Consider the following 25,920-nt stretch of genomic DNA (forward strand, 5'->3'; position numbering starts at 1 on the left):
TATATCTATAATATATATATAGCCTATATATCACCGTGGCGGGGCAATGCCTAAGTGTTCAAATGCTTACTGTAAAGTCCTGTATAACTTTTCCTCCCAGGCAGTAAGGGCAGTCTGAAATCGGCTGCTGTCCAAGGAAGACCCCACTTTGCCAACTACTGTGTTCTCTGGTAGGCCTCCCTGCCAACCTCGGGCGGGAAGCTGGAGGAAGGGCAAGGCTGGAGCTGGATACACATCACGCAGAGGAGAGCTGCAGGCCGGTATGGGCAGGCTGAAGACATGACGAGGGTTGCATGCCTGGGCAGTGCAAAGTCATGGGTGGGCGCGTGCGTGGGGGCTCACGCGCGGGGCGGGGGGGGGGGGGCGGGAGGGAACACCCAGCTTACTGGGAGCCGAACACCGGCCTGCGCTGCAAGCGTAGCACGCCGTAAGTGTTGAGTCCCGGCACGTCGAAGCCTGGCGCCAGACCGTGGCGATCCAGTGGGTAGAAACGCACCAGCTGCCCGTGCTGCGCCTCCAGAGACAGCCAGGCATCTGCGAGCGGCAGCGTGCATGGGAACTCGCGCGCCACGTGCAGCTGGAAGACGCGGCCGCGCACGTGGCGCAGGGCGAGCGATCGGAAGGCAGCAGGCACGAGCGCCTCCACGCGCGGCCCAAACTGGCGCAAGCGCAGCTCGCCCCGCGGCCCCGCGGCACGCACCTCGTAGAAGGTGCGGTTGGCGAAGGTGAAGAAGCCAGAGAACGGGCGCGCGCGGGGCGGGGGCGCGGGGGCGCGGTCAGCATCGCGCAACGCGCGCTCCAGAGCAGGCAGCAGCGTGTCCAGAGCGTCGGCTACCAGGTCGCCCGTGGGTGGGCGCGGCCCAGCCAGCAGCAGCACAAACCCTAAGCGCAGCGGTGGCACGAGTGCCAGGCTGGCGGCGTAGCCGTCCAGGTCGCCGTCCTTGCGCGCCACTCGGTATCCGCGCCGCTCGTGGAACTCCCAAGGTGTGCCGGTTTCGCGAGCGAAGTAGCCGTGGGCACAGGCGCGCAGCGGTGACAGCAGTGTGGCCAGGCTGTCGGGCCGCAGCAGCCGTCGGGGCCCTGCACCCAGTAGCGCGGCCGCCAGCCTGGCCAGGTCTGCAGCCGTCGAGTACATCTGGCCGGATGGCCGGTACCAGCCCAGATCATAGAGTGGCGCGGACCGGCCGCTGCCATAGAAGCCGGCAGCCAGGCGAGAGCGCACAGCTCCGGTCAGTGCAAAGCCAGTATCGCTCATCCCCAGCGGCTCCAGGACCTGCTCAGATACCCAGCGTTCGTAGTCGCCCTGTGCCGTGTGCGCAGCCAGCACATGGGCCAGGAGCGAGAAGGCCAGTGTGCTGTAGTGGCATCTGGAGGGGGAGAAGGGGGCATCGGGATGGAGTCCTGGATGTGATCGCCAGGACAGTGTGGTGGCACCAGGAGGGAAAGAAAACTACAGTCCACTATTTGGAGAAGCAGAGGGAAATTTGGCCCAGGGTGGCAGAGGAGCGCCGGCTGCCTCTGTCTGATGTGTGTTGTCTGTCCCCCAACTCCCTCCGTCCACCCCCACCCCCCCCCACCCCCGCCTCGCCAAACTCTCAAGGCTACACTTCTTGTTCTTGTTCAGTGGTCAGCCCTTTATCTGCACACCATTATCCATCGTGGTGAAATCTTCACTGTGTGTCCCTCATCGGTGCACACTGTAGGAAGGGACCTTGGTCAGGTGTTGGCTGGTATATCCAGCGCTCAGCAGGTTCTCGGTAGAGTGGTTGCCTTGATTGCTTTTTGTGTCTTGTTTGTTTTTAGACAACCTCATTGTGTAGCCCAAGCTGGCCTCCATTTCTCTATCCTCCTGCCTCAGCCTCCTGAGTGTTGGGATTACAGATGCGCACAACCACGCCATCCCCAGAGCAGACGCTTAATAAACAATACAGTTGATGAGGGGCTGGGAGACTGGAGCAGACCTGGGTTCTGAGCCTAGATCTTGCACGCTTTGCTGTGCCTGCCCCTCCTGGCCTCAGTCTTTCTGGCTGTAGGATGGACTCTATTCCCAGAACCCTGCTAACACTGACCATCTGGGGGAAGCACTTCCTCAAGTGTGGCTAGACTTCAGGGCACACTTCTCACCTGGTTCCTGGGTCAGCCACCAGGACATCATCCCTGAGCAGGCTCAGAGCCTCCTGGGTGCTGCCTTTCCACAGCAGCGAAGTGCCCCGCAGCCTTCGGGGAAGTCCTAGGGAAGAGCAGTGGTCAGACCCGCAGGAGCTGTGCTTTGCTGGGGAAGTCCCTTCCCTAGACCGCCACCAAATCACCTTTCCTCACATTTTCCCCGCCCCCCTGTCGGCCATGATTTCCCCTTCCTGGAAGCAAACTGTTTTCATCTCTTTCTTCTCTCTGCGCTGGGTTTGCAGGCAGGTGCCACCCGAGATGGCTCAGAGGTTAAGAGCACTGGCTGCTCTTCCAGAGGTCCTGAGTTCAATTTCCAGCAACCACATGATGGTTCACAACCATCTGTAATGAGATCTGGCGCCCTCTTCTGGCTTGCAGACATACATGCAGGCAGAACACTGTATACATAATAAATAAATAAATCTTAAAAAAAAAAAAAAAAAAGACCAGTCCTTCCAAAGGCATTTAACACATCTTGAAATATTTCATATTTAGGGCTGGCAAGATGGCTTATCCGGTAAAGGTGCCTGCCGACAAGCATGACTCCTTGAGTTCAATCCCCAGAACCCATGTGGCAGTTAAGAGACAACAAACTCCCCTGACATCCACCTAGGTCTTATGGTGTGCACGTGACCACACACACAAACAAAAAAATGTAAAAAAAATTAATATTTATATAATGCACAGCATGTTATATAATCATGTGTATTACACATGCCTCGTATATAAACATGTTTTTATAATTAGTATGGTTATGTAGTCTTTATATAATTTTTATGCTCATTTCTGTAGCAGCATACAATACATGTACTTTTCTCCTACTTATTTCCTATCAGTAAACAAAGAACCTCATTTAGAGCAGTAGTTCTCAACCCGTGGGTCGAAACCATTAGAAAACATATTTCCCATGACCTTAGGAACTGAGATACCACTCAGTTATGTAATTACTTCATAATTACAGTCATAAAGTAGCAACAAAAATAATTTTATGGTTGGGGGTCACAACATGAGGAGCTGTGTTAAAGGGTTGCAGCATTAGGAGCATTAGGAGGGTTGAGAACCACTGACTTAGAGCTGTATGGTATTTGATTGCATAGCCATTCCCCTAGTGATGAACATGTAGTTATTTCTTCTTGTTTTGGTGTTTTGAGAGGGTCTCATAAGAGCCCAGGCTGGCTTTGAACTCACTATGTAGCCCAGGGTGATCTTGAACTCCTGATCCTCCTGCCTTCCTCTTGGAAGTGCTGGGCTACATGTATGTACCCCCACACCAGCTCCTCTTGTTACTATAAACACTATACGGCGAATAACTGTGAATATGCTTTATGCTACCCAGAGTGACCACATCTGCAGTAGAATTTTCTAGGAGTGAAATTTCTCAAAGGGAATATATACTTTTTTCTTTGTTGCTGGGGCTCAGCCCAGAGCTTTTCACATGCCAAGTACACACTGTATTGCTGACCTCTAGCCTAGGTGTGGTGGCAGCACTCAGGAGTGGGAGGCAGGAGGATCACTAGTTCAAGGTCCTCTTCAGCTACATAGAGTGTGAGGAAAGCCTGGACTACTTGAGACCCTATCTCAAAAAGACAAGAAAACGATTGCAGGAAATATTTGAATTTGCCTTCATACAGGTTTTATCCATTTGTTTGTTTATTGGGGGGTGTCTTAGGGTTTCTCTTGCTATGATGAAACACCATAACCAGAGCAACTTGGGGAGGAAAAGGTTTATTTGGCTTACACATCACAATTCAGGGAAGCTGAGGCAGGAATTCAAACAGGGCAGGAACCTGGAGGCAGGAGCCGATGCAGAGGCCATGGAGGGGAGCTGCTTACTGGCTTGCTCAGCCTGCTTTCTTATAGAACCAAGGACAACTAGCCCAGGGGTGGTGCCACTCACAATGGACTAGGCCCTCCCATATCAGGCTTGTCTACCACCAGATCTTATGGAGGCATTTTCTTAATTGAGGTTCCTTTCTCTCAGATGACTTTAGCTTATGTCAAGTTGGCATAAAACTAGCCAGGACAGGGGTGTTAAATTTAAATCAATTTAAATTCCCTCCACTGGTGTAGATGAGGACATTGTCTCCATGGTTTCCCCCCAGTCAGGGCACCCACTGTTCGGTCTTTGCCAGTCTGACAGGAAGACTGTGTCTCAATGTAGTTTTCATGTGCATGTGTGTTTTGATGAACAAGGGTTGGCATCTTTTTTTTTAAAATTTATTTATTATGTATATAGTATGCCTGCAGGCCACAAGAGGGCACCAGATCTCATTATTGATGGTTGTGAGCCACCATGTGGTTGCTGGGAATTGAACTCAGGACCTCTGGAAGAACAGCCAGTGCTCTTAACCTCTGAGCCATCTCTCCAGCCCGGGTTGGCATCTTTTAATATTCACAGAGCCAGGTCAGGTCATTCCCTGTCCTTCACCTATGTCCCATGTGGGCTGTGGCTTTCCACATGTTCTTTATATGTGTATTCAGGGAGTCTGGGTCTTCACTGTAGACCTCCCTACCGGACTTAACTTGTTGCCTTGCCCTTGGCATGATACACAGATCCTGACTCAGTTGTCTGTGAACTTGTTTCTCTGCCTGATCTGTGTTCCCAGGTTCAGGCCAGGAACAGAGCATGGCTGGTGTAGTGCTCGCTTAGCATGTGTTCCTTCCCACAACAACATAGACTGGATGTAGTGGCACTTGCCTGTAATCTTAGCACTCGGGAGGTAAAGAAAGAAGGACCAAAAGTTTACGGTCATCCTGAGCGACAGAGTGAGTTTGGAGCCAGCCTGTGTTGTGGGATGGTCTGTATGTCAAATGTGTTGTTGATTGGCCAATAAATAAATCACTGATTGGCAGTGGCCAGGCAGGAAGTATAGGCGGGACTAACAGAAAAGAGAATTGAGAAAACAAAAAGCTAGGTGAGAGAGACACTGCCAGCCGCCATCAGGACAAGGAAGATGTAAAGTACCGATAAGCCACAAGCCATGTGGCAAGGTATAGATTAATAAAAATGGATTAATTTAAGCTGTAAAAACAGCTTAAGCCTGCCATCGCCATACAGTTTTTTTTTTTTTTTTAAAGAGATTGGCTATTTTTTTTAAAGATTTATTTATTATGTATACAGCATGTATGACCAGAAGAGGGCACCAGACCTATTACAGATGGTTGTGAGCCACCATGTGGTTGCTGGGAATTGAACTCAGGACCTCTGGAAGAGCAGTCAGTGCCCTTAACCTCTGAGCCATCTCTCCAGCCCGGCCATACAGTTTTATAAGTCTCTGTTTACTTGGTCGGGTTTGAATGGCTGAGGGACTGGCGGGTGTCAGAGATTTGTCCTGACTGTGGGCCAGGCAGGAAAACTCAAACAACAAGCCTGGGCTACAAGAGACCCTGTCTCAAATAAAATGAGTCCCAGTGCTGGAGGGATGGCAGCCAAAGCTGCTCTTCCAAAAGACTCAAGTTCGGTTCTCAGAACTTACCTGTGGCTCCAGCAGGGGCGGATCCGATGCACACCCCTGTGGACACCCGCACACATACAGCATCTGTGGACACCCGCACACACGTGGCATATACTCATGCACACACACACACACACACACATTTTTAAAAGAAGTTAAAAGCACCCCAGGCTTACTTCAGTTCTTTCTACCATTGGTCATCACTGCCTGTGGGTTGGAAGTATGGCCATTCAGGAACCAGAGCAGGGTCCTAGTGGATGGGAATCTGTGTCCTGTGCCTATCCCCAAGCCCCTCTGATGCGAATTGGCTCAGCTGGGCAAGTCTGAGGCTCACCTGACAGCTGACTGGCCATCCTCCGCAGAGTGACAGAAGAAGGCCTCGGGAGGGAGCCCATCTCTTCAAGCTCCCCCACTGGGCCCTGTGGTTCTGGGTCTTGGGCCTTGCCCAGCGGGTTGTTGATGGAGAAGGTGCTGGCATAGCGTTCCAGAGGGTCGTCCAGGGAGGCCACGATGCCCTCCTCCCACAGGCGATACAGCATAAGCACGGGGAAGATCTTGGAGATGCTGGCAATCCTGGGGTGGGGTGTAGGAGAACAGAGGGCAACCTGTCAACCTCACGGCCCACTCCCCACACTGTGCCCAGCCTCCAGCTTTTCATAGTCAAGAGTCCACCCTAGTCTGCATCTCCAGCTGAATCCCCAGCCTCTGAAGAGAGCCTTGGATGTTTAGAATGTACCAGAAGCTGGGATAGGATGAACAGTTCTGCTCCTGCCCCATGCTAGGCCTTTTACCAAGCCCCATTTGTGGGGCGGACCTGGATTTAGTGAGTCCTATCTCTCACTGATTGTGTGGCCTTGGGTAGGTTACTAGACCTTTCTCAGAGTTTGGCTGTTGGTTTCATGGGGTATAATGGGGTAGGAGATATGCGCGCACGTGCATACAGGTATACGCGTGAGTGTGTGTGTGCACGCATGCGCTCACAGAGCACTCAGAATGGCAGACAGGTGATGAATATGCAGTAAGCAAGACAAATAGAACCCTGAGCCGGGCGGTGGTGGCACACACCTTTAATCCCAGCATTCGGGAGGCAGAGCCAGGTGGATCTCTGTGAGTTCAAGGCCAGCCTGGGCTACAGAGTGAGTTCCAGGACAGGCACTAAAACTACACAGAGAAACCCCGTCTTGAAAAAAAAAAAAAAAATAGAACTCTGGGTGTTGTGTCTAGCACCACAAAGGTGCAGCGTGAGGCTAAATTCCATCAGACCCTGAAGTCCCCACAGCATCCCCGGGATCAAATGTGTCCACTGTTGCAGCTTTGAGGATTCTGCAGACAGCACCTGAGAGGAGAGACTCTGGGAGTGCTTCCAACTGGGCCATGGAGCTGATTGTCACTCCTAGGTGGCACACTGAGAGGTGAGGCGATGGATCCTTTCCTCATTTGGCCTGTGGTCCCTGTGGTGTGACACTGGGCACTCATGCTTCCTGGTTTTCTCTGGACCTCTGTCTCCTACAGAGTGATCAGGCCTGAGCCATAGGCCCTGGCAGCTGGGACCCCAGCCACAATCCTCTTGAATGTCCCTGCCTCCTGGAGGTCACCCCACTAACCGGTACATAGTATACTCATTAGGGGTTCCAGAATTTGGATCTGAGCCATTCTTCCTTCCGAAGTTCCCAGTCCAGAGCACGGTGTCGTTGTGGATGACAAGAGCGGACATGGCAGCCAGGCCTGGGGCCAGCATGGCCTTGCGCAGAATTCCATCCACCTGTGGGAAAAGAAGAGGAGCTCAGAATGAGGCCCCTGCCTCAGCACACCCACCTCTCCCCACAGCTGTCACACCCCCCACAGTACCCTAGGAGCCTCCAGACCTTGCGACCCCAGCACCACGCCCCTGTGAGGGCCTGACTCAGCAGCCTCTCTCCCACCTGTTTTAGATAGAGGTTCCCTAAAGGATTTTTTGTTTTGCGTGTGTATGATGTTCGTGTGTGTGTGTGTGTGTGTGTGTGTGTGTGTGTGTGTGTGTGTGTGTTTTCTGTTCACATGGGAGGGGTGCACACGTGTGCAAGTGATATAGAAGCTGGAAACTGACATTGGGTGTCTAAATCACTCTTCATCTTTATGTATTGGATCAGGGTCTCTCACTTGAGCCTAAATTCACCAGTTCAGCTAGTCCAGCTAGCCATCTTGGTCTAAGGGAATCTTCTCTCCACCCAAGCCCTGGGATTACAAGCAGGCCACACATACCCAGCATTTACACCCGTGCGGAGAATCTGAACTCTGGTCCTCATTTTTGCACAAACCACTGAGCCATCTCCCAAACCCCTCTACTTAATCAGCTACCAGACACCTTGCCCCTCGGCTTTACCTGCCCTGTGCATCTCCCTAAGTCGGTCTTTTGGGGCTCAGTTTCACTGGTGTAGTCAAGGATTCCCTAGACATGCACACCAAGGGGTCACACAGCCCATGGCTGATACCACAGTGCTCGGAGGGAGGAGGCTGCTTTGTCATTGAGTCCTGTGACCCTGGGTCGTACACTATATTGGTAAGTTGTCGTGTGTTATTTGAGCTCACTGAGAAGCTGGTTGTGGAAGTGGGCTTATCTCCTCCACCATTTTGGACTCAAGCATGTTTGTCTCAAAGTGTCTCCCAAGACCCTTTACCGGGGGATGGGCTGCCTTCCCTTCTCCAGTAAGGGATTAAGAGCAGCAACTCAGTCCAGGAATAAACACAATATGGCTTTGGCAACACTAGAAAAGACGCTGTCGTTTATCTTGGGGTATGAAACTTCTGCGAACTTGCCGCCCTTCTCCTTCTGCTGGTCCTCAGAGAGTGCACAGCTGCCCAGATGTTTTTGACCCTGACCCCTTTGTCTCTCTTCTCCTAAGGTGAGTGACCCACACAGCAGAAGCTGACTGGCACCAAGGAGAGCCATCGTGATGTGGTGCAAGTTGTGCCCTGGTGTGTACACCTGTGTGTGTGTGTGTGTGTGTGTGTGTGTGTGTGTGTGTGTGTGTGTATGCACACACCCATGCATGTGCTTGACCATATTACAGTGGCCTCTGTGGCACGGACTCTGTCCCTCTTTCCCACCTCCCTGTGTGCCCTGTGCTCACTGCACTGCCCCCGGGCCTTTTCACATGTTGATCCCACTGTTGGGAGTGTACTCCCACATCCTTCAAGCTTCTTTACATCATGGGGGATCCCCTGCCCACATCTCAGCCTGGACCATGCAGGGCCCTGCCAGCCTCCAAGACCTTACACCTCAGCCGCAAAGTCCCAAAACTTTCCTAATTGTGGTAGTTTGAATGTAGTTGGCCCCCATAGGCTCATGGGGAGTGGCACTATTAAGAGGTGTGGCTTTGTTGCAATAGGTATGGCCTTGTTGGAGTGGGCTTTGAGGTCTCATGTGCTCAAGCCACACCCAGTGCCCCAGACCACTTCCTGTTGCCTGTGGGATCAAGATATAGCTCCTTCTCCATTCACCATGTCTGACTGCACGCTGCCACGTCCTGCCATGATGATAATCGACTAAACCTCTGAAACTGTAAGCCACCCAGTTGAATGTTTTCCTTTATAAGAGTTACTGTGGTCATGGTGTCTCTTCACAGCAGTAGGAACCCTAACCCTCCCCGCCACCTCCAAGACAAGATTTTTCTGTGTAGCCTTGGCTGTCCTGGAACTCCTGCCTCTACCTCCCGAGTGCTGGGCTAAAGGTGTGGACCACCACCCGAGGCTCCTAATCTTCACTCTTGTCCCTGAATCAGAAATAGGTGTTATCTTAACTGCTTCCTTCACCTACAGACTAACTCGGAGTCAGTCTCTCCCTGCCCCCTCTTAGAACTCACCATATAGCCCAGGCTAGCCTCAAACATGTAATGGTCCTCCTGCCTCTGCCTTCCAAACACTAACATTCTAGGCACAGAACAGGCACTCAAGAAATTCATGTTGAAAGCTGGGTGTAGTAGCTCACACCTTTAATCTAAGCACTCAGGAGGCAGAGACAGGTCGATACCTATGAGTTCAAGGCCAGCTTGGTCTACAAAGCAAGTTCCAGGCTAGTCAGGGCTACTACGAAGGGAAAACATGTAGAAAACCAAAACCAACCAAACAAAAAAGCATGCTGAGTGAATGAATGAATGAGTGAATGAGTGAATGAATGAATGCCACAGCACAGAAAGCAAAATCCCTCCTCTGCCATGCTTTACCACATTCCCAGCAACCTCCTGGGCTGTCTACCACTAACCTTCTCCAAGGCCTCCTTCAGCACCGGAAGGGGGTGAGCCAGAGGCACAAGCTCAGGGTGCCGGGGACACATCTTCACTGGGGCTGGGGTCACCTCTGGCTTCAAGGAACCTAGAGGGTGTATCAGGAGGTGAGTACAGAAGACGTCAAGTCAAGGGCAAAGGGACATCGTAGAGGACAGGAAGGCTGCAGCAAAGGCCAGAGCCATGCCTTGGAGGCCCTCCCACCAGCAGGAGGCTTCCCAGAAAATGTTCAGTCATGGGCCAGCCAAGGGACCAAGGGCCAAGGCATAGTGTCACCTTCAGGATTGAGTCCCTTCAGGTCTCAGCTACTGGTCCCCACCCTCCCTTCCTCCTGACAGGCTCAGCCTCGCCCATCCATCTATCCATCCATCCATCCATCCATCTATCCATCCATCCATCCATCTGTCCATCCATCTATACCTCAAGCTAGTTTTGAATGTTTGGGTGACTTGAACTTGAAACCCCACTGGGGCTTCATGCCTGAAGCAGCAGGGACAGCTTATTCTGTTCCCAGAACTGAATGCAGGCGTTGGTCATGGAGCAAGTCTCATCTGTCCTTGTCCAGGGAGTGGCCGTCATCACATGGACAAATCTGGGAAACCAGCCCTGAGAGCACAAGACCCGAGGGAGGCTCCGATCCCAAGTGACTTGCATTGAAGAGAGCAGGTTAGACCAGCAGCAGAACTGTCAGTCGGGCCCCAGGACGTGAGAAGTAATCAGCTGGTGAGTTTGGTGTGTTTGTTTATTCCCTTGCAGTGCTGGGGATAGACCCCAGGGCCTTGCACCCTGTAGGCAAGTGTTCGACAGACACCAAACTACATCGCTAGCCCTGGGGTGGTTTATTCCTTACGCGGATAAATAAGTAGATGGTGGGGGTTTGGCCGTTGGAGTTAAGTCTTGGCTAGAGCCTTTGTCAGCTTGGGACCTGGGTGGGTCTGGCATCTGTAGCCAGACAGAAGACACCTGGGAGTCTCAAAATGTGTGATGAAGGTAGCAAGTCTGGGTAGGGCCTGAACGTGCCCACGTTTGGGCGGGGCTTGGGGGTTGCCACAGCATGAGCGTGGGGGTCAGAGACCAAGTCTATGGAGTCAGTTCTCTCCTTCGACCTTCACATGGGTTCTGGGGGTTGAACTCAAGCCATCAGGCTTGTTTGGCAAGCGCCTTTACCGGCTGAGCCATCTCACCAGCCTCTGTTGAGCTTCTCAGGAACCCCGAGTTGACCCCCAGGCTGCGTGACTTGTGAAACCCTGAATAGGATTCTCACTTTGTTTATAAGAGCTTGAGCAAGCCCAGGGAGCTCTTGTGACCCGGCCAGAGACGGACAGTGTGATGTGGAGTGAGGAGATCTCTGCTCCTGAGTTAAAATCACTCTCACATCCTTGGCTGTTCCAGGCCCAGCGAGGACCCATGCCCTCGGGGTGGGAGTGAGTGGCTTCTTCACTCACCGCTCTGCAGCTTGGGGAGGTGGTACTGCCATAGGAAGCAGCCAGTCATGGCCACTGAGAACAGGAAGAGGAAGCCACTGAGGGTCCGCAAAAACCATTTCTTTTTCCCTTTTAGGAGACGGGGCTGGTAGCAGGCCTGAAGAAGCAAAAATACAGGTCATGGACTCCAGAGTCAACAGGAACAGGATGGTACCCTCACTGCAAAGCTGTAAAGCTGAGGGCCTCCTCAGCTCTCCATGTCTGATCTGGCACAGATGCCCTCACCCCACCTCACTTCACCTCATACGTGCTTATCAAGATATCCTGACCCCCACTGAAATGCCACCTCCTCCAGGAAGTCTTCCCCAACTCTCCTCACCTGTGTGCCTCCCAAGGCTACACCCATAAGGGAAAGCAAATCCAAGTTCCTTAGTGTAGAACAGTGCCATACCTCCCCACCCCACCCACTGTCAGCTGACCTCCCTGATGGGAGAGCCCTCCACACCAGGGGCACCTGTCCACTTTCTGGTCTGCAGCCTTCGGTGTGCTGGTTACTCAGTACATGCCGGGGGTGTGCACAGTGCGGACCTTGCCACACCCCACTTCCAGGGTACCTGCCTCTCCCGCACCTCCAGGTTCCTGATCTTGAACCTAGGATAGAACACCCAGCAGGCATGCCTGAAGCCCCCAGCCTATGGGTACTGCTCAGTGTGGTGGATGGTTCTAGAAAGCTATTCATAGCATCCTATCACCACGCCACTCTTCCAAAACAGGTAGAAAAGCCCCTATGATGAACAGAATGAAGCTAGGACACCCCTGCTCCTGTGGGACCCCACAGGCTCACTAGTTCACTGAACTACGCTTGGGTAGGACCATTTCTTTGGTCTGTCATTGGTGCTTTTTCTGGGGTGAATAGACATCTGTTCAAGTCTCCCCAAGAAATGATATAACAGTAGTCACTCCATTCTGCCCAGTTCTCAACCCTTGAATCTGACAAGATGGCTTACATCTAACAGGGTCTCTTCCTTGTCCGTGTCCTGGCAACACCTTTTTCCTGAGCGGCCACTAGGCACGAGGCACTGTACCAGGTTCCTGGGGTGGGGCAGGGAGTCAGCTTCAGGGATCTCCACGCTCATGGAGCTGCTACCCAGGCAGTGCCTGCTGCCTGTGATTCTTGTGGGTGCAGAGCACCTAGGACACTTGGCTTTCTGACTCGGTCATTCTCACGCAGCGGTAACAGCCACTATATACACAAGCTGGTCCTGTCCTAAGAGTTTTATCGGCATCCCTATACTTAATCCTTGTACCTCAACGCAAGCGGCTACTGTTACTTTCCCGCCGCTCAGGAAATGCTTTGGAGCTAAAGCATTTAATTCCGTACTGCACGTTAAAAGGTCAAAATTTAGCCCTGCTGCCTCTGTCCATTGAGACCCTAGACAGCACTCCCCCGGGGTGGGGGTGGGAGTGGGCTCTTCATCGTGAAGGAGATGGTGGAATTCTCTGTTGAATCTTTTGTTTGTTTGTTTGTTTTTCAAGGTTTCTCTGTGTAGCCCTGGCTGTCCTGGAACTTGCTCTGTAGACCAGGCTGGCCTCGAACTCAGATATTACGCCTGCCTGGAATTAAAGGCATGCATCACCACTGCCCCAGCCAAATCTTTATTTTTATATCTGGAAATCCCACTGGGCTTCAGATTTTTTTTTACCTCTAGATCTTGGGGTCCATATAGAACCATTCTTTATTGAATTTCTCTGTGTGTGTGTGTGTGAGTGCATGTGTGTGTCGTGCACACGTAGAGGTCAGAAGCCAAAATCAGGCGCCTTCTTTTTTATTGCTTTCCACCTTGTTTTTTTGAGGCAGGGTCTCTGCCTGGGACATGAGGCTCAGGGGCTAGGCAAGGCTAGCTGGCAAGAGAACTCAAGATCTACCTGTGTCTGCCCCCCAACACCGGGATTGCAGGCGCACACCACTGCACCCCAGCTTTTTTACGTAGTACTGGGGGTTGAACTCGGGTCCTTGCTTGTACATCAAGCACTTGACTGACTGAGTCATCTCCCGACCTACTTACAAGTTTTCAAAGGCCTGAATCAACCCAAACGTCCTTCAATGATGAATGAGAAAAACAAATTATGGTCCATGCATCCATGCAATGGAATGTTATATAGCCACGTAAAGAATAGAGTATTGATTTATACAGTAACGTGAGTGAATCTCAGATGCATGGTGCTATGTGAAACACGCCAGAAAGGGCGACACTCCAAAGGGTGACAGACCTGCAACATCACTCGTATAACACGCCGGAAAGGGCGACAAACAGAACCCGACTTTGGCTCTGCACCCTCCAGCTTGGGACAGACCTCACCCCTTGGAGCCTGACAACTGCCCCTCCCCCTGATAGAAGCCCCCAGAAAGCTGCGCAGGAAGCATGGACCGGTGAACAGTCCTGTGATAACAAGTGTTAGCACAGCTATCATCATTGCTGTGCTCGCTCCGCAGAGAGACAGGCAAGGGCAGAGGCTCTGGTGAGGGGTGCCGGTGAACCAGCCCAGGGTGGGAAGGAGGCTGGAGTCACTGAGCAGGTGGCTGGGGAGGAACCGGGATGCTGACAGAGATGATGTGTGATGTGTGATTTCCGGTTTGAGCCTCACCCGAGTCTTCATCCTCCCCAAGGCATGGAAGATCCCAGCTCCTTGAGGATTCAGGCCGGGAGCCCAGGAGACCCTGTGGGCAGGAAAATGCAAAAGGAGGTGGGAATGGTGGGGAGACAGGGCCTGGAGAGATGGCTCAGGGCTTAAGATCACTGACTGCTACTCCAGAGGATCCGGGTTCAGATCCCTGCACCCAAACTCACAACTGTCTGTAACCCCAATTCCAGGGCATCTGACCTCCTCCATGGGTACCAGCTATACACATGATAAAAACAGACATGTGGGCAAAACACTCATACACATAAAAAGGGGGGAGGTCCTGGGAGAAAAGGGGACAGAGAATAACTAGAAAAAGGGGTGAGATTTAAATGTTAGGGAAAGAGGGCCATTCCCAAGCTCAGAAGCTCCATCACAGTACCCAGTCGCCCAGACCTGTCCTGGTTTTTGCACTGGAAGACCCAGATTCCCCAAACCCTCCTATCTCAGACAAACCTAGACCGATGGGCACCCTGTCTTCTCCAAATCTACCAGCAGACCCAGGCATTTAATCCCAGGTCTCCTTCCCAGCCTGCCTCACAACGACCTGCCCCAGATTCTCACATCTTACCCACTTCCAGAAGGATCCAGTAGGCCCCACAATGCAGGTCTTTCACAGGGTTCCCCGTGTTCCAAGAGACAGGAGAGTCCTTCTGGGTTCTCAGCGTGGGCTTTACCAAATGCCCAGAGGTGACAGATGTGGCCCTCAATTCTCCAGTGCTAATCCCCCTCCCACCCTGCCCTCTGCCTAGAGGATTAGCTCCCAGAAGCTCCAGCAGCAGGGAAGCTGGGCACATGTGCCAGAGTGCTGGATACTCCATGTGACCTCAGAAGCTATAGATTGGGGGGGCGGGGGAGTGACTCTCCCTCCAGGAACCTCTGTGGGCCCAGGGTAGAGAAGAGGTGACAAAGGACGGCCACCAGGATCCGACCCACAGGCCTCTAAGCCCCTTTCGAGCCAGTTCGCCCGTCACCTCTGAGGAGCATAGGGTGAGGCCTTACTATGCAATGTTCAGGAGCACCATTGTGACCTGGGAGCGGCACTCTCTTGGTTTCTTTGTAAATGAGGACAATAATAACCTCACCTAAGAAGCAGCAGGGTGTTGTAAAGCAAGAAGCCTGGGTCCTGGCTCCCTAGAAGGGCTCTGCCAAGGCTGGTTCTCTTTGGTATCAAACCCCGGACCTGATCCTAAGGCGGATTTTAGACTTTTCTTAGTGGACTTTCTGGAATGTCAGAGGACAACTTGCAAGAGTTGGTTCTCTCTTCCCACTGTGTGGGTCCCAGGGATTGAACTCAGGTCGTCAGGGCTTGACGGCAGCACCTTTACCTGCCCAGCCATCTCGCAGGCCCTGTCTGTGTCTTTGACCTGCACTGCAGCTGCACAGAGCAGAATCAATTTCATCACACCTTCCATCCTGACGTCCAGAGATGTGAAGTTTCCAGAAGTGCCAGGGCTAAGGTTGGAGCACAGGAGCCCCCCTGGCAATCTGACCGACCATGAGGTCCTCCAGGGCAAGCATAGCATGTCAAAGCTAGGGCTGATGATCTGAGTCAGCTCACTGCAGGACCTGCAAACCTCCCCTTCGGGACACCCACCAGTCTTCTGCGGTGCTCCTTCTGGATACCTGACTTGACCCAGCTCTGGAATCGGCTACTTCTCACCTGCAAGCCAGGGTTATTCCCAATTCAGCCGGATGAGAACCCACACCATGTCATACAGCAATATCACCACTAGGTGGCAGCAGACGTACATGGGTAAGAGCTCGGTCCCAGCTTGCTCCTGTATTTTACTAGAGAATTGCTCTTCAAGTTCTGTACTCACGAAACAGAGGATCTCACACACACACACACACACACACACACACACACACACACACACACACACACACACACACACACACACACACACACACACACACACACATCAGTCAGGAAGGGAGGAATTATCTATCCTCTTTCTGCATTTTTCTTTTTAATTATATATTTGTGTGTATCGTGTATATAGCTTTGTGCACATAAGTGTAGTGCCCTGTGGAGTTCAGAAGAGGGTGCCATATCCCCTGGAGATGGAGTTACAGGTAGCTGTTAGCTGTCTGTTCTGGGTTCTGGGAACCAAACTCAGGTCCTCTGCAAAAGCAGCAAGTGCACCACAGAGCCCCACCCTCACCCCCCACCCCCCACCCCCACCCCTCACTCCCCACATCCCACCCCCTCCCCGCTGTCTCTTGATTTTGGGGGAAATGTAAGTTCCCTTGACCACACAGTTTAGGCTCCACCCATTGCAGGACCCTCGGGCCAGACCGCAGAGTTCAAACCCCAGCGGTGCTCCTTAGTAATGGTGTGACTTTGATCAGATACCGTCTTTTCTTGGACCTCGGCCGTGCATGGGTGATTGAAGACACTGCCCTAGTGGTGTGGGAGCAGAAGCTGAGTAAGACAAGGGTCACGGGTAGAGCAGGTGGGGCCCGCTACATACCAGGAGTGCCCGAGGAAGTCACTGTAATTATCACTCCTTTTGTGGGCCTCTTCTCAGCGGGGAGATAAACTGCCTTTCTCTGAGCTTCACAGCTGTCTTTTAGTTTTATTTTCTATAAACTTCGTCCTTTTTTCAAAAAGTTTAAAATTTTTACATCTGTTTATTTTTGGTGGGGGGCCTGCCGTCGTGCACGTGGAGGTCAGAGGACAACTTGTTGGCGTCGATTCCCTCTCTTGCCATATGGATTCTAATGACCCAACTCAGGTCGTGAGGCCTGGGGCAAGGGTCCTTATCCACTACTCAGGAGGCTGAGACAGGAGGACCGAAAACTTACAGCCCGCCAAAAGTCAGCAAACAAGCGCCAGGCTAGCCTGGGCCACTTGGTGAGACCCTGTCTCAAAAAGCACAGGGGTTGGGGAGATGGCTCGGTGGGCAAAGTGCTCGGCCAATCGTGAGGTCTTGAGTTCGGTTCCATGGCACACAGGCCGGGGGGGAGGGGGGGAAGAAGCGGGACGGGACGGCGCAGTTCTGTAATCCCAGCACTGGGAGGCAGACAGGGGCGTTCTCAGGATGACAGTTCGCAGATGCATTTATTTCGCAGCGCTGTGGACACAAACCCTGGGCCTCCGTCATGCTAGGCAAGTGCTGTGCCATCGAGTTACATCCCTAGACTACTTCATGTATTCATTATATACCCGTATGAATCTCCAGTTTTCCCTATCGGATTAAGAACTCTTGTGACCCAATCACTTCACTTTCTTTTTTTCTTTTTTCTTTTCTGAAGTGTTGGGATGGAACCCACGCAGGGCTTCCCACATGCCAGGCAAGTGTTCCACCACTGAGCTCCATCTCCTGAGTCTGTACGTCAGTCACCTCTTCATGGGTGTCAAGCTTCCAAACCATGAGCTGCTTGGGAAAGTTGTAGTAGTACTTTCTCGTCAGGATCGCCAGCGTGCAAATAAAGACATGGACACTTGTTATTAATTATAAAAGCTCAGCCTTGGCTTAGGCTTGTTCCTAACTAGTTCTTATAACTTAAAGTAACCCACATTTTTCAGTCTTTGTTCTTCCACGCAGCTCACTACATCATCTCTGCACTGCCCATCCTGCTTCCTCCACTTCCGGCTGGAGACCCACCTTTCTTCTTCCCAGAGTTCTCTCTGCTCGGAAGTCCTGCCTATATGCTCCCGCCTAGCTATTGACTGTTTAGATTTTTATTACACCAATCACAGCAATACATCTTCACACAGTGTACACATATCCCACAACAGAAAGCATTCAAAGCAGATGTGACTTCTGTGTTGAGTGCTGGCTGGAGTGAAGCTGTCTGTCTGGAGTGAAGCTGTCCGGAGGTGTTGGTTTTGGAAGAGAATGAATTAGGACAGCAGACATGGTAGGTGAGGGATTCCAGGGGAGAAACCACACAAGCAAACACTGAGTGGCAGGGGGGACCTTTGGGGACTGGCTGGTAACCTAAGAGGGTTGCAGGGCATGCCGTGAGAGATGATTGTTTAGGGAGATGCCAGCATGGTTGGGGTCACAATGAGTTCACATAAGGTGGTGGTTTCCCTTCTGGTTCTTCTTAAGAGAATAATTGGGGCTAGTCTCTCCCTCCATATTTGCTTACCTCTTTTATCTCTTGGTATGCCACATGCGTGTGTGTGTGTGTGTGTGTGTGTGTGTGTGTGTGTGTGTGTGTGTGTGTGTGTCAGAGGACAACTTCAGCTGTCTTTCCTCAGCTGCTGTCTACCTTTCTTGTTTTGAAGACAGGAGCTTACCAAGTAGGCTATGCTTGCTGGCCAGTGAGCCCCAGGTACCCCATCTCTGCCTGCCAGCACGGAGATTACCAATGTGTGCCACCATGTCTGGCTCTTGCTCCGTGGGTTCTGAAGACTGAACTCAAGCTCTGCGCCTACTGACAGAGCCATCTTTCCTTCTGCCACTCCCCCGCCCTTTTTTTTTGTAACAGGGTCTCAGGTAGTCCAGGCTAGCTTCAAACTTACTAAGTAGCTGATGACCTTGAACTTCTGATTCTCTTGTCTCTTGTGCTGGAATTACAGACGTGAACCTCGGCACCTAGATTATACAGTGCTGGGGCTCGAACACAGGACTTCATGCATGTTTGACAAGCACTCTACCCACCAAGCTAATTCCCAGGGTCCACTGATAACTTTTAAACTTTTCTTTCATTTATTTAAACTAACGTACAAGAATATAACATTCAAAACATGGGCTGGAGAGATTGCACAGTGGTTTAGAGCACTGGCTGTTCTTCCAGAGGACACGGATCCAATTCCCGGCATTCACATGGAGGCTCACAACTGTCTGTAACTCCAGTTCCTGGGGATCCAATGCCAGCTTCTGGCGTAAAGAGGCACCAGACACAGAGGTGGTGCATGTATACATATGCAGGTAAAATACTCATACATATTTTAAAAAGGAGAAGAAGATAGAATGTAAAGAAGTGTGATGAACTGAAATGAGTTTCCTAGCTGAGATTCCTAGCCACAAATACATGTGGGAAGTTGCATGGAAGGCCCCGACTGTCACTCAGAGCAGTAACAGCTGTATGTTACTACATTCACTCGAACCAGGCACTGGTTAGTTCAGCATCTGCCCCTGCCACGAAGATCTGATGACAAAAAAGAGCTGAGAAACATGTCTAAGGAGCCACCGAACACAAAGTTCAAAAGCACAACTCAGGGCCAGCAAGACATTTGGGGAGGGGTGGGCACGTGCTGCCCAGCCTGACAATCAGAGTTGGATCCTCAGGATGCATGCACACACATAAAAAACTGAAATAAAACGTTTTAAGATTCCTTTTTAAATGTATATGAGTGTGCCTGTGTGTGTATGTGTATCCCACATGTATGCAGGTACCCAGGGAGACCAGAGAAGGGTGTTGGATCCCCTGGAGCTGGAGCTACAGGCAGTTGTGAGCCTCCTGATGTAGGTGCTGGGAACTGGACCCAGGTCCTTTGCCAGACTAGTGTGGTGGCTGATCTTAGTCATCAACACAACACCTGGGAAGAGGGACCGTCAGCTGAAGAACTGGCTCTACCAGGTTGGTCCATGGGCATTTTCTTGATTGCTAACTGATGTATGAGGGCCAGGTTCACTGTGGGCAGCAGCATCTCTGGGAAGTGGGCCCAAGCTTTATAAGAGAGGTAGTTGAGGGCTAGATATAGTGGCACACACCTTTAATCCCAGCACTCAGGAGGCAGAGGCAGGTAGATCTCTGTGAGTTTGAGGCCAGCCTGGTCTACAGAGTGAGTTCCAGGCCAGTTGGGTCTATATCGTGAGACTCTGTCTCAAAAGAAAAAAATACAAAGAAAGGTGGTTGATTGAGCCAGTAGGCAGGGTTCCTCCATGGTCTCTGCTTCAGATCTTGAGCAGATTCCTGTCTTGGTTTCCCCTGATGATGGACTGTAAGCCAAATAAACCCTTTCCTCCCCAGGTTACTTTTAATCATGGTGTTTTTTTACCACATCAACAGTCTGGGGCTGGGCTGGTTACCTCAAGAGAAGGAGAGAAGGTGTTGGCTGTTTATTTTATTTATTATTTTGTGTATGTGTTCATGTGTATGTTCACGACAAGTGTGGAGGTTAGGGGACAATTTGCAGGGGTCAGTTCTCTCCCTGAACCATGTGAGTTCTAGACATTGAACTCAGGTTGTCAGGGTAACCTGGTGGGAAGTGCCTTAACCGGATGAGCCAAAGAGAGTGTTGTTTTGTTGTCTTCATTTTGGAAATACTGGGGATTGAACCCAAGACCTTATATATCCTAGGTAAGTGCTCTACCACTGAGCTACATCCCTAATGCAGGAGAAGTTGTTATAAAGCAGCTTTGGCTTTCCTGGCTCTCTTTTACTTCCTTTCTCACCAAATATCTCTCTCTCTATGTGTCTCTGTCTGTCTGTCTGTCTCTCTCTCTCTTTTTCTCTCTCTCTCTGTCTCTCTCTCTGTCTCTCTCTCTCTGTCTCTCTCTCTCTCTCTCTCTCTCTCTCTCTCTCTCTCTCTCTCTCTCTCTCACACACACACACACACACACACACACACACACACACACAATGAGTTGCTATCTTCTTTGAAGCCCTCACAAAAAGCTACTGCTATGCGTTGGGGATTTAGCTCAGTGGTAGAGCACTTGCCTAGCAAGCACAAGGCCCTGGGTTCGATCCTCAGCTCAAAAAAAAAAAAAAAAAAAAAAAGCTACTGCTAGCATCACATTCTTGGATATCTCCAGTACTGTGAAATAAATGAAGCTCTTTTCTTTATAAATTCCCAGGCTTCGGGCATTTTGTGAGAGCAGCAGCAACAACAAAACCAGACTCATACACAGGGTGAAGACACGCCAACAGAGGCTAGCCTGTTTCAGCTGCATTCAGTGAGGGTATTGGTAGTATAGTTAGACACGGTGGAAAAAGGCGAGTCATGCCTTCTTGTCCTGAGCCGCCTCCTGGAGAAGTTCCGGCGTCTGCTGCTCCACCGGAGGCGGCGGCGGCGACTCATTTTATTCCATATGATGAACATCTGATTTTCCAAGACGTTCAGCTTCATCTCACTGAACAACAGCCGTTCAAGGACCTTATCCTGGAGGGCGAAGCAAGCATTCATCTTCTCCAGCTCTCTGTTGTTCATGGCATTGTCGTTGGGAATGACTTCTGGAACCGCTGCTGTTGGTTCGGCCACCTCCTAAGAGCCCCGTCAGGAGAAAAGAGTCAATTCATAATGATAATTCCTTCCAACATAGAACATCTGCTCCAGGCCAGTTTAATTTTAATTTTCATCTTTGGGACAGGCTCTCATTTATCCCAGGATGGCCTGGAACTCACTACATAGCCCAGGATGACCTGGAACTCACTACATAGCCCAAGATGACCTTGGACTCCTGATCCCTCTGCCTCTACCTCTCCAGTGCTTGGGTTACACATGTACATCTAGTTTATGTAGTGTTGGGGATCGAACCCCCCGGGCTTCATGAATGCAAGGCTCTACCAACTGGGCTACATTCCTGTCCTTCAGGCCATGTAATTAATATTCAGGCCCTCCACCAAGGAGAGAGCATCTTTGCCATGTTTTGTGGTTGGAAGAATTGGGATCCAGTGAGGGAAAGTCACTTTCTCATCACCCTACAGCCAAAACTTTCTTCTCCAAACATCTAAGACCCAGGGTTGTCTTTGCTTCATAGGAATGATCAGCAGTTGTAGAAGACGTAAGTCCTGTGGGTCGACAAGATGGCTCAGTGGGTAAAGGTTCTTGCCAAGTCAGATGTGAGTCTGATCCCCAGGACCCACACAGTGGAAGGAGAGAGCTGACTTCTGCAAGTTGTCATCCCAACATGCACCATGGCACAAGATTACCCACACACATTAAAGAAAAAAATTAAGGCCCTTGGCATAAATATATATGTGTCTGTCTCCAAAGTCTTCATTTTCCAATATCTTTCTGAGCATTTTGTCAGAATCAGTAAAACCTGAAACTGCAGTGCATCAGTGGTCTCTAGACACCCTCAGCATTCAGTCCTCACAAGTCCTCATGGGCCTGCCCCCCAGTTTATAGTAACATTCCCCCCCCTTAATCCTATAAACTACTGGTCTTTAACAATTGTACACTTTTAGCAGGGTGGTGGTGGTGCATGCCTTTAATCCCAGCACTCGGGAGGCAGAGGCAGAAGGATCTCTGTGAATCTGAGGGCAGCCTGGTCTACAAAGTGAGTTCCAGGACATCCAGGGCTACACAGAGAAGCCCTGTCTCAAAAACAAACAAAAAACCACCACCAACAAAACATAAAGAAATACTTTAAAACTATCTCAGGATGGTATCTAGTTCAGTTGGTGGAGAGTTTCCTTGGCATAACTGAAGTCTGGGGTTTGAACTCCAGCAGTATATAATCTATTTTGTGGTGGCACACACCTATAATTGAAACACACAGGAGACTGAAGCAGGAGGATCAGGGGTTCAAAGACATCCTTGACTACACAGTGAGTTGGAGGTCAGCCCAGGCTACATGAAACCCTACCTCAATAAAGAAAGTAAAAAGATGAGGGAAAAAAATGTAAGTATCACACCTAATTCCCATCTTCCTCATGTTAACTTAAGAAATCAAATAAAGTGCTCAGGATGCAGCCCAGTGGGAGGGGGGGGGACAGGAAAGGCGGGGAAGGAGAGGGCAGAGGGAGGAAGGAAATTCCACAACTGTAATTGAAATGTCTGTGAATGTCTCCCCCTGAGGCTCCCTTCCCCCAGTGTCATTTCCTCAGTTAGAGTCCTGAATTTGGTATTTAGTGTTTTATGCATTTTTTTCCCCTTTGCAAATGTGTATGTTGATGGTGTGTATGTGTGTTTACATGCTAGAATGTGTATGAGCATGTGTGTTCATGTGTGGAGAGGCCCCAGGCTGGTGTCTTCCTCAATTGTCCCCCACCACCATATATATATATGTATATGTATGTATATATATTTGGTTTTTCAAGACAAGGTTTCTCTGTGTAGTTTTGGTGCCTGCCCTGGATCTTGCTCTGTAGACCAGGCTGGCCTTGAACTCACAGACATCCGCCTGGCTCTGCCTCCTTATTGCTGGGATTAAAGGTGTGTACACCGCCGCACCGTCTATTTTTTAAATAACTTATTTAACTTTATTTTATGTGCATTGGTGTGAAGGTGTCAGATCCCCTAGAACTGGAGTTCCAGACAGTTGTGAGCTGCCATGTGGGTGCTGGGAATTGAACCTGGGTCCTCTGGAGGAACAGCCAACGCTCTTAACTGCTGAGCCATCTCTCCAGTCCATCCACCCTATATATTGACAAAGGGTTCTTCCTGAACCCAGAGCTCACCATTTTGGCGAGCCTGGCTAGCCAGCCTATTCTGGGGCCCCTCCGTCTGCACCTGCTACAGTCTAGGATTGCAGGTGGACCGCCACACCCACTTGCTTGTAAGTGGGTACTGGGTATCCAGTTCCGGTCCTCACATTCGCTCAGCAAGCGCTTTGCCTACTAGGGCATATCCCTAGTCCTCTGGTGCTTTTTTTTTATTTAATTTTTCAATTTTACTTTTAGATTTAGATTTATTTACTTTATGTTTATGAGTATGTATGTACACCTGTGCATGCAGTGCCCAAGGAGATTGGGAGGGGGCATTGGATCCCCTGGAAGTGGAATTATGGATGGAGGAGCCACCATATGGGTGCCTGTGGAAGTCAGAAGAGGGAATTAGATCCCTGGCGTTATAAGCAATTGTAAGCTACCATGTAGGTGCTGGGACCCGAACTCAGGTCCTCTGCAAGAGCAGCAAGTGCTCTTAATCACTGAGCTATCACTCCAGCCCCAAATTATTTATTTTATGTGTATGGGTGGGTTTGCCTGCATGTGGGTGCTGGGAACCAAATCTGGGTCCTCTGTAAGAGCAACAAATTACCTTAAAGGGTGAACCATCTCTCTGGCCCATTTGTTTGTTTTAAACAGGACGCTATTTTGCCCTCTCCAAGTAACATCTGGCAATATCTGGATATTTTCTAGGTTGTGACAAATGGAATGGAAAGTGTATTAGTGTTTCCTAATGTAGAGGCCAGAGAAGCTGCTAAACAATGCCCCCTTCCCTCTTACACACACACACACACACACACACACACACACACACACACACACGATCAAGAACCATCCCACCCAGAGATGTCCTTGCTTTACAGCACTTCCTAGGGTAAAACATCTGCTATAGTGAGGATCCAGAACATTTCCCAAAGGCCCACGAGTTAAATTAAAGGCTCCATCCCTGGTGTATTTGAGAAGAAGTGGCGGAACCCCTTAGAGAAGGACCTTTACAGGCATGCCTTCACCGAGGGTCATGGAATCCTGATGTGTTTTCTTTTCCAGAGCTCCTTTTCACTTCCTGGCCATATGTGCTCAGTTTTGCCTTTTCCTCCCCATAACCCACCTGCCAGAGGGTTCAAAACAGTGGATCCACCCAGGCAAGAGTCAGAACCAGAACCTCTAAAACTGTGAGCCAAAAGAAACCTTTTCTTTCTAAGATGACTGGTTCAGGTAGAGGTTATAAGTAAAATAAAACTAACTGACACAATTTGTGCATTTCTGATGTCTTCATTATTCTATTTTAGAAAAAAATTATACATTATATATGTACATGTACAGCCATTTAAAGTTTTTTCCACTTGAGTCGGGCAGTGGTGGCCCACGCCTTTAATCCCAGCACTTGGGAGGCAGAGCCAGGCAGACCTGAGTTCGCGGCCAGCCTGGTCTACAGAGGGAGATCCAGGACAGGCGCCAAAGCTACACAGAGAAACCCTGTCTCAAAAAACAAACAACAACAAAACAACAAAAAAAAGGTTTTTCCATTTGAAATAATTGATAGTGTTGTGGAAACACGGTGGAACATGGTGTGCAAGAGTCTGGTATGGCCCCTATTTCACAGCAAACCTTATTGAAGGGATTTATCCACCATCCCAGAGGAAACCACAGAGCAGGGACTTAGCCCAGAGTCTTAAAATTCTTCAGAGACCTCATTATCCTGAGGTCCCATTAACCCTCTCTGAGCCCCACACACACACACACCCGCCCCCAGCCCAGCTCTGAGTGTCCATAACCCACAGTTGAAGCTAAGCACCCTCTTGCTCACCATCTGGGGCTGGGAGGGAGCCCGATTGAGTTCATGCTTGACCAGCCAGTTGCTGAGCAATAGCAGAAGGAAGAGGAAGCCAAATAAGGCTGGTTTAGAGCTTAGCAACCAAGCCAAGACTGCTCCTATGGCGCCAGAAGAAGCAAGAAAGCCATGGAAGCTCCTCAGAAGAAATATCAGCTCCCCCAACATTATGGCAAAGAGGGGCCCAGGCCCAGACCCCTGCTGCAGTGCCCTCCATGACAGGAGGCAGGGCCACCCACTCCTCTGATTCATAACCAGCTCCCCACCCCACCCTGGCTGTCGCATAACAATAAGTCCTCCTATGTCTTAAGGGCCCACTGTGTCTCAGGCTCTCTGACAGGCAGCTTGCAGGCATCATCTCAGGACATGTTCATCGCAGCCAAGTGATAGAGGCCTCAGCAGGACCCCTCTCATTGAACACTTCTGGGTGCCCCTCGTAACAAAACAGCTAATGCCACAGACCACTTGCTCTCATAACGGGGGAGATGGCAAAGAAAACTTATCCATAACATGGAGATAAGGCAGATTGCTGTGTGCACTTTTTTTTTTTTTTTTTTTTTTGGAGCTGAGGATCAAACCATGGGCCTTGCACTTGCTAGGCAAGCGCTCTACCACTGAGCTAAATCCCCAACCCGTGTGTGCACTTTTATAGTCACACTAGAACACTGTCAATAAGTCTGTGGCGGTCATATGCTTGATTTACTTTGAAAATTATACTTATGCCAGGCGGTGGTGGCACACTCCTTTAATCCTAGCACTCGGGAGGCAGAGGCAGGCAGATCTCTGTGAGTTCGAGACCA

General features: G+C 50.6%; 2 protein-coding genes across 2 annotated transcripts; both read right to left on the bottom strand.

Annotated features, from left to right (window-relative positions):
• Nucleotides 1–376: 376 nt before the first annotated feature.
• Lactbl1 (lactamase beta like 1) lies at nt 377–14,667 on the bottom strand. The gene is made up of 7 exons (XM_052716795.1): nt 13,954–14,667; nt 11,329–11,464; nt 9,862–9,971; nt 7,226–7,383; nt 5,956–6,194; nt 2,125–2,230; nt 377–1,367 (listed from the first exon to the last, which is right to left on the bottom strand). The coding sequence occupies exons 1-7, from the start codon at nt 13,963–13,965 to the stop codon at nt 383–385; spliced, it is 1,746 nt and encodes a 581-aa protein (XP_052572755.1). The 5' UTR covers nt 13,966–14,667; the 3' UTR covers nt 377–382.
• A 6,023-nt stretch (nt 14,668–20,690) lies between these two features.
• Nucleotides 20,691–25,308, bottom strand: Tex46 (testis expressed 46). Its single transcript, XM_052715726.1, has 2 exons — nt 25,097–25,308; nt 20,691–21,157 (listed from the first exon to the last, which is right to left on the bottom strand). Exons 1-2 carry the CDS (start codon nt 25,286–25,288, stop codon nt 20,840–20,842), a joined length of 510 nt encoding a protein of 169 aa, XP_052571686.1. The 5' UTR covers nt 25,289–25,308; the 3' UTR covers nt 20,691–20,839.
• Nucleotides 25,309–25,920: the final 612 nt, after the last annotated feature.

The sequence above is a fragment of the Peromyscus californicus genome, unplaced genomic scaffold, assembly GCF_007827085.1.
Source record: "Peromyscus californicus insignis strain IS unplaced genomic scaffold, ASM782708v3 Scaffold_5__1_contigs__length_169319896, whole genome shotgun sequence".
NCBI lineage: Eukaryota > Metazoa > Chordata > Mammalia > Rodentia > Cricetidae > Peromyscus > Peromyscus californicus.

What these genes read in the sequence shown, in the direction of transcription:
- Tex46 (XM_052715726.1), bottom strand. Translation starts at nt 25,288, where the DNA reads ATGTTGGGGGAGCTGATATTTCTTCTGAGGAGCTTCCATGGCTTTCTT. An exon ending in CTCCCTCCCAGCCCCAGATG is followed by an intron (nt 21,158 to 25,096) that starts GTGAGCAAGAGG and finishes GGCTCTTAGGAG; the next exon opens with GTGGCCGAACCAACAGCAGC.
- Lactbl1 (XM_052716795.1), bottom strand. An exon ending in CCTCCCCAAGCTGCAGAGCG is followed by an intron (nt 9,972 to 11,328) that starts GTGAGTGAAGAA and finishes TACACCCTCTAG; the next exon opens with GTTCCTTGAAGCCAGAGGTG. An exon ending in TGAAGGAGGCCTTGGAGAAG is followed by an intron (nt 7,384 to 9,861) that starts GTTAGTGGTAGA and finishes CTTTTCCCACAG; the next exon opens with GTGGATGGAATTCTGCGCAA.